At 31.2% G+C, this 11,222-nt stretch overlaps 1 protein-coding gene across 2 annotated transcripts; it reads left to right on the top strand.

The window, feature by feature from the left end:
- Positions 1 to 5,447: 5,447 nt before the first annotated feature.
- Positions 5,448 to 10,665, top strand: LOC143044364 (prostaglandin E2 receptor EP4 subtype-like). Of its 2 annotated transcripts, XM_076216334.1 has the most exons (4): positions 5,448 to 5,511; positions 7,058 to 7,131; positions 8,030 to 8,894; positions 10,300 to 10,665. In XM_076216334.1, exons 3-4 carry the CDS (start codon positions 8,115 to 8,117, stop codon positions 10,645 to 10,647), a joined length of 1,128 nt encoding a protein of 375 aa, XP_076072449.1. In that variant the 5' UTR covers positions 5,448 to 5,511; positions 7,058 to 7,131; positions 8,030 to 8,114; the 3' UTR covers positions 10,648 to 10,665. The 2 variants fall into 2 exon arrangements, with proteins under 2 accessions (XP_076072449.1, XP_076072438.1); XM_076216323.1 differs by lacking the exon at positions 5,448 to 5,511 and having other exon boundaries at positions 6,837 to 7,131.
- Positions 10,666 to 11,222: the final 557 nt, after the last annotated feature.

Here is an 11,222-nt window from a genome sequence, read left to right as displayed (position 1 = left end):
GTAAAAAAAAACTTGGCTTAGTTATGTCCCCTAGACATTCAGAATTTTTTACTTGTATAGGTAAAAAAGTCATCCTTTCTTCTTTTCTTGAATTCTTAAGATTTCCTTGCTCTAATACAGTTTTAACTTGTGTACCCTTTGCAGATGTCTTTACTAATCATTTAATTGTAGTTTCATGGACAATGAAAATCCCATTTGTCTGTTATCTTCATATAACACTGCTTATTTACAAGTCCCAAAGGAGCAATTTTTGAAGGCCTTGCGCAAATATACAAAATCTTTGCTCAATCAGTTTCTTTGATGAATTAATGAGATGAAACATTGAACTTTAATGAAAAAAAATTAGCAAACCTGGGAAAAATCATTAAAGGCATGATTTTACATCTCAAAACTTGAGGATTTTTGTGAGATTGTAAGAAAAATTTATTTATATAAGTAAATTTTTAAGAAAATTCAGGGGAGATTATTCAAACATTATTTATTTACTTATACGTGTATATTTTTTTTTTTTACTTGTTCAAGTAAATAAAATTAACTTGTTTAAACGTAGTACCCCTGACTGTCTTAATAACGTGTTATATTATTCCTTTATTTGTCTTTATTAATATTACTTTTACTGTTAAGTCTGTTTTTGAGATATCTAATTGACGTAACTCTGTGCTTATGTATCCCATCATACTTTGAACGGCAAATTATTTTATGATGTGACTCTGTACCAATGTATCTTGTCATACTTTGAATGAAAAAATTATTTTATTAATATTACTTTTATTGTTCAAGTTGTTTTTTGTGATAAACATTTCATGTCATACTTTGAACCACACTATATTATTTTATTTACTATTATTACTTTGATTTACTGTTCTTTGTTATATATATTTTACGTGACTGTATTTATGTATCCCGTCATACTTTGAACGACAAAATAATTTATCTCTACCTGTGCGAATTTCAAACGCGCAATTTTACACCAGTACTTAAAACCTTCCATCCTTTATGGGTGCATTTTACATAGATAAATAAAATCGTATAATATAAGCAAAATGAGGATGTTAATTTTGATGCATGCCTTTTTGTGCTTCTTCGTTACATTTGTTGTTTTTATAGTGATTAAGATGAAAACACAATGTTGACTGCTGTACCCCTATTTCTGACATTTTTACCTATTGTGTCTGTTTGTTTTGTTCACGCATTGGTGACAATATAATGGAATTTGATGCGACTGTCATACAAGTGAGAGGTTTAGCTAGCTATAAAACCAGGTTCAATCCACCATTTTCTACATAAGAAAATGCCTGTACCAAGTCAGGAATATGACAGTTGTTATCCATTCGTTTGGTGTGTTTGAACTTTTGATTTTGCCATTTGATTGGGAACTTTCCTTTTTGAATTTTCCTTGGAGTTCAGTATTTTTGTGATTTTACTTTTTAGTACAAATATATATCAAATTGACATATTCAGTTGATCTTAAAGATGTCATAGTTCGAATTCCGCTTAGAAAACGACATCATAATGATTGTTTATAATTTCAAAGGTTATACATTTGATTGTTTTCATAGAGTTTAAGATTATAACACAATGTTGACTGATGTACTCTTATTTAGGATATACTATGATTACGATTATAACACATTGTTGACTGATATACCTCTATTCAGAACATTTTTACCAATTTTATCTGTTTGCTTAGGTCATACATCGTTGTCAATATATTTGAATTTTATGCGACTGTCATACAAGTGACATGCAGGTTTAGCTAGATATAAAACCAGGTTAAAAACACCATTTTCCACTTTAGAAAATGATTGTACCATGTCAGGAATATGACAGTCATTTGGTTTGTATGAGCTTTTTTTTTTATTGCCATTTGATTAGGAACTTTTCGTTTTTTAATTTTCCTCGGTGTTCAGTATTTTTATGATTTTACTTTTTACCTTTCAGTCAGACATCCCAACCTCACTAACCAAAGTCCATCTAAGTTTTTTGTAACAACGATGTGAAGCATCTCTGGTATCCTTTAATACATTTAATTGGGTTTGTCTGACATGACTTTCTTATATTTTGATATTTGGATGTCTTGACTAAGTCGTTGTGAAAAAGTCTGGCCCTACATTCAGGAATCTCGATCTTATTTGTGATATAATTTCTAGCGGTGGACAACAGTAATTCACTGGTACATATCGGATATTATACAGTAACATGACAAAGATGATTTTTTTTGGCTACCAAAAACGTCCAGTAAAGCATTGGTCGACTGGTAACTGCTATTTCAAAATTCTGTTAAATAATATTGACGGACTGCATGAAAAATCATAGGTTCGCCTCCCGTGTAGCCCACGCGGAGTAAGGATTTTGTCAGCAGACCATTCTTCTTCAGTTCTAAGGACATCATTTGCTACTTTTTGAAAATGCTGCTCCAATGATCTGATGTTATTCTAATCAATTGTGATGATCAATTTTGATTGTCATGAAAAACTAGAGTTTAGGTAAATAGATTATTGTTAATGTTAAGTAAATTCAAATATCAATTCCAATCATTTATCAACTAGACACGGAAGGATGACAATCTACTTAGTTAGAGGATCAATTATTCAGTTCACACTTACAAGTAAGTCGCTATCACACATTTTACAATAAATTTCATGTAGGACTAGCTTAATTAAAGTATGATTAAATTATCAGTATCAATTTGCTTCATCTTAAAAGGGAATACTCCGAATCCAAATCAAGGTTTGAACGAAAGAATATACCAAGTTTCAGTATTGAAACCCTTGTCTTCGTTCGGACACAATTGAGTATATCTATCACGACATCTTCCGATACAAAGTATGTCATTGCAGTAACGTTTATATTGTTCTCATGTCATTGTTACTCGATTCTGAATAATGATGGTCAATTTGTTAATTTCGCTCAGACAGGACAATTATTTTTATATCTGTGAAGACATCTGTTTTTTCATTAAAGTAAAACGTTGCAGAATTGGTGAATAATACATCAACGACATTAAGTCGATGTACAATCTTAAACATGACAACACCTTAATTAAACATTGTCATTTTTTGGGGTCATAGCTTGCTGTTCGGTGTTAGCCAAGGATCCATGTTGAAGACCGTGCTATTATGGTTTACTTTTATAAATTGTGACTTGGATGGAGAGTTGTTCTCATACCACATCTTCTTATATCTATATATAAGCTTCTTTAAACAATTGTTTAAAGATCTCACAAACATGTTTAACCCCGCCGCTTTTTTGCGCCTGTCCCAAGTCAGGAGCCTCTGGCCTTTGTTAGTCTTGTATTATTTTAACTTTTAGTTTCTTGTGTACAATTTGGAGTTTAGTATGGGGTTCATTATCACTGAACCAGTATATATTTGTTTAGGGGCCAGCTGAAGGACGCCTCCGGGTGCGAGAATTTCTCGTTGCATTGAAGACCTGTTGGTGACCTTCTGCTGTTGTCTGTTCTATGGTCGGGTTATTGTCTCTTTGGCACATTCCCCATTTCCATTCTCAATTTTAGTTTGTACTCACGACATGTAAGAATAGGGGAGTCAAATGTTTATATAATAAAATAAACTATTTGATGTTATTATTAGCAAAGGTATGGAAAATTGTTTTAAGGGTAAAGTAAAAAGCGAATAATTTGATTTCTCTAGACCAATTTTATTGCACGCATTCCGATAGATAATGTCCCTGTTACTCGATTCCTATACATATCTGAAAATACAAAACCGAATATACAAAGTTTGAAGAGCTGATATAACTATAAATCCCGGACAAGAAAAGATGCATTTCCAAATTTGAAAAGATTTGCAATAACTGTATAGGACTAGAATTTCAATAAAATACAATCCCGAAGTATTTGATGTACTAGTAAGATTAAGTTAGGGTTCTACATAAATGTCCTTAGCTTGTAAACATGGTATACTATGGACGCCACAGCTGTCGTATATGGTACTCTGAAACAAATTTGCAATAATTGTATACGACTATGATTTCTTTTGAAGATGAGACGCACGTCTGGCGTAAATACAAAATTTAATCCTGGTATCTATGATGGGTTTATTTTCAATGAAATAAAATACGTATTTGGATGAATAAAACCCCAAAGTGTTTGATAAACTGGAAAGATGAAGTTAGGGTTCTGTCGTTTGTGGTACTCTGATATCACATTATGTTGTTTTATTATTACTTGATGATATTTTGTCTTTACGTAATGTAGTGTTAACATTACGTAATGTATATAACTCAATATGGAATAGTCATATGTTTTCGTTGTCAATCTCTGTAGCATTATAAATTATAAACTTACTCCTTTTATCCGCATTGAAATAAATTTCGGAATGAAAGCTGTGTTTTGAATTGGAACATAAAAATGTCGATTCAGTTGGATATCAATCCATCATATTATAACTAGCCTCAAAGAGTGCTAGATGGTATGTCGTTCTGCCGGTTTTACGATATTCATACGCAAAAACCTCGATATTTTTATTTCAACGTGCTATTCAATCTCCGGCACAGAGTTCATATCCTTTCCATACATGCTCTACAAGACTGCACTTAATATGATTTTGCCATTTGTAGGGACTTCCCATTTAGAGTTTTACTCGGAGTTCGATATTTTTGTTAATTTTACTTCTTTTTCCGTTAGCATCTTGTTCTGCTCACGTCTACAAGCCATCTTATGATAATTACGGACGCCTAAGCAGAGTGGTAAATGCGTAGGGAATGACGATCAGAAATCAACACGTGCATGTCCTTCTAATTTAGAAATGTCTCCATTCCATAAAAAGGACCCAAAGGTATGGGAGAAAACTATATGAACGAAAGGATGTCATAAATTTAGAAATGAAGATTATCATGAAAAATTCTATCTAGGTAATAAAAGACAACAGATTCACTATTAATGTTGAATTGATAAGAATGCGTTTATGTAGATATATATATCTCTTTCTTACATTTTGGGAATTCTGGTGTGTTTAATACTTTGAATTTATATATAGTATAATACCCACTGATATGGAATTTGTCCTGCATTTCTAATTAATCATGTATGGGGTATACTTTGCACGACTGGTTTTAAATGAAATTCGCAGAAAAAAATATGTAGTGCTCATACTTTTTTGCTTCACAAATCAAAGATATTAATTAATTATGATCTCAATTCCATGTAATGTCAAACGGATGTTAATTTTCAATTATTCTAATTTTTACACCTCAAATATTATAAACAGGATTTGTCGTCTTCGGGTCGAAATGCTAAACTTTCGTTTTTCTAATAAAATGAACAAAAAGTTAATAGGTTAATGTTGAATAATTATGTCCAGTGACTGTAAAGACCTAAACAAAACCGTTTAGTTCAAGTGTCGTGTTTTAAAAAAAACATATTCATGCTTGGCTGGTTTACTTTCAAATACCACAGCAGTCTTCCTTTATATAACAGTGTATCTCAAATCTTTACAATTTAGTTTGAAAACTGTTTAAATGTATCAACAACGAATGACTGGTGAAGTCGTAAGTATTATTTGGTTTTATAGCTCTGGTAAAAGTACAAACTGACTAATGTACTTATATATGCATTTGTATGTTGACTTCATCAATGAGATGTTAAAATTTAACTGTAGAACTAATTGTGCTAGATTTTGTCTCATTATGCCATCATTGTAAGACAATTTCGAAAAGTAATTGCTGCAAATTAAGTATGATTTGGTGAAAGTTGTTTGACCCAATGTTAACATTAGCATGACACCTACATGGATGAAAATTGTCCTATAATTAACATGACAGTTTATTAAGGACGGTCAATTTCACAGGCCGGCTGCCATATTGTATTAAGAAATCGATTTTTACATAAAATGAAAATCTTTTAATTTAAAGAACATGTTCTAATACTTTAAAATAACATTTACTTTTATAATAATGTGTACATAAATTCTATAGGTCTATAATATTACTCAAGGTAATTATTTAGAATACGATACACAAAAAACAGAGTGATGTTTTGGGACTTATTACCTAAACACCCTCTTGAAAAAATATGCAGTCAACCAGCAAGGATATTTATTTGGCTGATAACACCCTAATGTTGTATACGACGAAAATATGCAGTTTTGAATGGTTGTATCGTAGACATATAATACAAGAGATTCACAACTCTAGTAGAATCTAAGTAACGATAAATGAATTGTATTATATGTCTCTGGTTGTATGCCTTCGTTTAACTTCCATTACACTTTCTTAATTGTATTCTCCGAATTTCATCGGTATTCTGAGGAATAATTTATCTTGCCGTTAATGTTAATCCCAATTGCGATAATCGTCATCAGTTTGTGTGCATACAACTGATGAGTTTACATTGCAGCTGAATTGTCTCTTAAATTTCCCAAAGGTATGAAAATTTGGTTCCTGAAAATTAAAAACAAACGTATCAAAAACTGTCCCATGTTTCTGCAATTGCTCATCGATTTTTAATGAAGTAAAATTATATTTGTACATCGTGATAAAAAAAGGATCAGACGATATTAACTTCATGAACACAAACAAACATAACAACATGTAGGTATTCCTAACCTTCTTTAAAATTGGTAGGCTCGTATTAATCATATTTACTTTTAATATCCAACAACGACGACCAATGCGTATGCGAGATCTACATAATATATTGTTTGTAGGAACATCCATAGTGAATATCCATGGTGGGATGTAAATAGTGAAAAAATATAGGAAATACATTTATGTTTAATTTGTTTATTTTTTTTTTTTAAACTTTTAACCTTTTTACAAAAAAAGGTTATAAGTATTTAGACATATCAAATGAGGAATAAGAATAAGAGTGTTAATTACGACAACTGTAAATGTTTATGTTATAACGAAAAGAATTAAAAGAGGTTAATTTGTTCTATTGTGTCATTAGCAGCTTAGCTTAGACGTCAACATATAAAATCCCCCCAAAATATTTCATAACCTTACAGTTTCTCTGTGATTGCAGGTGTTAAAAGCTTTAAACATGGGATACGTATTTTAACTTGTTTAACATTAATTTTAATCCATTTACCTTTAGAATGACCATTGGTATTAAAAAGACAACATGGACCCAAATGGACGGAATTCATCTCTTACCGAAATCAATGAAATGTAAGTATTCGTATGCTTCCATTCTTTAAATTATTTTCGATTATTTGTAAAAAAACAATTACAACTTTTGGTGAAAGCATAGGCATAGTATACGTCTCTGGTGAAAGTTATATAATATCTTGCGAAAGGAATAACACAAACTGACCTTGCACATTTAAGAACCACAAGTATGAATTAACTTTCATTTATGCATAACACAAATGATTATATCATTTAAAAGACAATTCATTATGTAAACTAGTCGGATCATTTACTTAAAGATTAATGACATTCACACAATGAAAACATGGTAGGCATTTATTTTTGTTTGAGTTCTTTTACTTAAAGGAAAACTCCTAATTCGTCTTTGTGACTTGATGTATTCAAGCGGATGGAGAAGGCTTTTACGGGTTTTTATTTGGTTCAAAATCGGTCAAACAAGGCTAGAACCTACAACGCTGGCAATCCATTCAATTATAATTTTCTTGATCTGCCCTGTGATTTTTATCATTTGGAAAAAATTTAAATTATATATATATTGCATGACATTATACAAAATAACAGAATAGGCGAATATAGTATTATACAATAAGCACAATTTCTCTTACCATGTTTTGATCAGTCAATATCATTGAATATGTGTCTTTTTTTATATATATTATTTCATATTTCAATCATTGATTTTTAATGACACATTATATGCAATATATGTGTTGAAAAGCTAATTGTATAGCTCCTAGATTTATTCACCTAATTGAGAGTATTTATGCTTGGAGGTTACAAAATTGCATGTGATTGTTTTATCTATAAATCTTGATTAAAATCAATGAAATTTGTGTAAAATTATGTTTAAACTATCGAAATTTAATCACAAAGTACACAGCGTACAATACTTGATGTACAGATAATGATTTTGCAGGAAACAAAGTCGGAAATGGATTATATTAAGGATTTACTGACTGTGTACGTAAATTGAAAGATTTTTGCTGATTTGACAGCTCAATATGGAAAACTATTCCTTTTTGGATCCCGGAAATCAGTTTAACAATGGAACGGTAGACGAGGAACAGCGACCAATGGTATCATCACTAGTGCCGTCCATAATGTTTGCTGCTGGTGTGTTCGGAAATTTACTTGCGTTGTTTGTATTAAGTAGATCACCCAAGGAACAGAGACGATCAGTCTTTTACCGTTTGGTGGCAGCACTTGCTTTCACTGACCTTTTTGGAACGTTGACGACATCGCCTGTGACATTACTGGTTTACAATAATAATTTGAAATGGCTCGGAGGACAACCATTGTGTGATTATTTTTCCATTATGTTGATATTTGCTGGACTTGCAACCGTGTTTACATTAGGTGCCATGGCCCTGGACCGTTTCATGGCCCTAAAACATCCATACATATACCATGCAAAAATTAAATACAAGCAGGCTACATATATAGTTTTAACGTTATGGCTTGTTGCTATAATGATTGCTTTATTACCAAAGATTGGTCTTGGGAAGAATGTCAAACAGTTTCCTGGATCATGGTGTTTCTTCGAAATGTATGGTGACACTACCAGTGAAAAGGCATTCGCAATTTTGTTTTCAATTTTAGGAATATCAATCATATTTACCATTGCCGTTTTAAACATTATTTTAATATCAACTCTTTGTAACATGAGACAGAAAGCTCCACGCAGTCTAAACGCCAGAAACATTATACAATGTGAAGTCCAAATGGCCATATTCCTCGTGGGTGTCATGATGGTGTTCAGCGTATGTTATGCCCCTTTAATGGTGAGTGATTGTGTGAATTTTGATACCGAGAAATTGACTGCTATACTATCTTTTTCTTGTTTTAGGGGAGGGGGTAGTGTTCTTTTCATCACAAGATATTTGAAAATTGTCGATGTACCCATAGATGTAATACATCTATGATGTATCTTATTAGATGAAATACATTTTTACGTGTCAAAATTAAAAAAAAAATGTGTACTTTCAAACAAGTAATTTGAATTTTCTGTATGGAAAGTACCATTAAAAACATAAGACCTCTTTGTTCAGTGCTATACTGCAATATGAAAAGAATTTCTTATTTGAGAACCATTTGTGACAGATACAATCTTTATACATGGTTAATTAGAGGGGGAAATGGCACTGGTTGTTTTTGAAACTGCATTTCCCATTTTTATATCGTTTGTTTACTGTCTCATTTGTGTATACTTCACATCTTCTTTTATTCACACGCAAAGTTAAAGCATACTGTGTTAGTTTGGTCATCGTGTCTGTTATTTTTAATGAACATCAGTTAATTCGTTTGATAATAAAATATTTTTTTACGGATGTTTATAAATAAATAATTGTACCATTATTTAATTCTTTGAAATCGCGTTTGATTGTATATTTGCACATACAGCTATATGTAAGTCAGCGACACAAAGAACAAAAAGATTTATGTAAGATCAATATATAATGACCTACTACGCTATATAGATCTATATAGTATGTCTTGTCTAAATCGGCCAGTGTTAAAGAAAAGTTGTGTATAGATATGACCTCAAATTTCCCAAGTGGAAAAAGAACATACTGAAAAGACAACTGCTTGCAATGTTCTTGACCTTGGACAGGCACACTAAAACGATATTTACACACTAAAAAAGGCTTAAATCTTGATAAGAGCAATAACAAGGGGTATAAAACGTTCAATATAATTCAATAACGGAATTTGCTTTAACCCAATAACAGTAACAGAAACAAAAAAAGAAAGAAAATAAACGAAATTAATTATATAAATATATTACATATATTTATATAGATACTTTTATTTGATTTCCTGGCTTTATTTGGTATCTGTCATTTGTATCTAAATTATACCGTGTATATTAGACCAAATAGTTTCGTCTATATTTTTTTTACTCTGACGCCTTCCTAGTAAATATATTTTTAAAAAGCATTTCAAGTCATCATAATTAAGTTGACTACGTGTATATCAACATATTAGACTTTGACAATTGAAAAACATTTCAAGTCATCATGATTAAGTTGACTACGTGTATATCACCATATTAGACTTTGACAATTGAAAAACATTTCTCATTTGAAAGCTTATCCATCTTATACTCAAGCATCTATTTACAAGTTACATCTGACAGAAAATTCATCTAATAATGTTCAGTATAGAATTGTTTTTTTTTCATTTCAGATTCGTATTCTGATAATACAGACAGGATTAACAGAGAGAAACAATTTGTTTGATCTTACTGTTATAAGACTTGCTTCATTCAATCAAATCCTAGATCCATGGGTATATCTTCTGTTTAGAAGAGAACTGGTTGTGCGTGGGATTTCAATAATTCAAAAACATTTTTGTCCCAAAACATTCAAAAAGAAGAAAAATAACTCTTCGTTTAAGTATATTGAGAGAACTATGACAACAGAAAAAATGGTGACAGTAGCGCAGACTAGTGATATTCCAGTCTCGCCTATCACACCACCTCCTCTGCTCAGTCTATCAGAGAAAAACTCTTCATTTGATCAATGTCCGGCCTAATAAATTGTTTTATATACACGTATTCTTTATATTTTAATAAAAATCTATTCAAACAGCTGTGATGAAAGAAAGAGAGCAAGAGAACACAGAGTAGTAGTGTAAAATGAGAATACAAACATAGTAGCTAACACACTTAAGTTTTTAATTTGTTGTTTTTAACTTTTTCTTTTGATAGGATTACATTTTATGCTAAATACTGATATACTGACAACTGTTTTACGGTTCTAAGTGGCATGGCTAACACTTATATGTGACTTTGTCCTACTGTGTTTATATGAACAAAAAATTGTATGTCAACAATGTGTGCAGTTTTTTTTCAGAGATTCAGTGTCTTTGATAATTTAAGCTACTCTTTATATAGACTTAATTTTAAGTGGCTATTCTGTTTAGGCTCTTCTGGTTTTCATGCTTTAAAATCGATCGCTTTCCATAATCTGGTAAATGATGAAGTTTATAGAAAAATGTGAGGTTTAAGGTAGCACAAACAAAGATTTTTTCACTACCAATCAGACAACTTTAAACTGATGTAATTCATTGAATCCTTCTTTATATTTTATAAATGAGGTACCAAAAGA

The sequence above is a fragment of the Mytilus galloprovincialis genome, chromosome 1 (genome assembly GCF_965363235.1).
Source record: "Mytilus galloprovincialis chromosome 1, xbMytGall1.hap1.1, whole genome shotgun sequence".
Lineage (NCBI taxonomy): Eukaryota > Metazoa > Mollusca > Bivalvia > Mytilida > Mytilidae > Mytilus > Mytilus galloprovincialis.
This window is presented reverse-complemented; position numbering and strand designations above follow the sequence as displayed.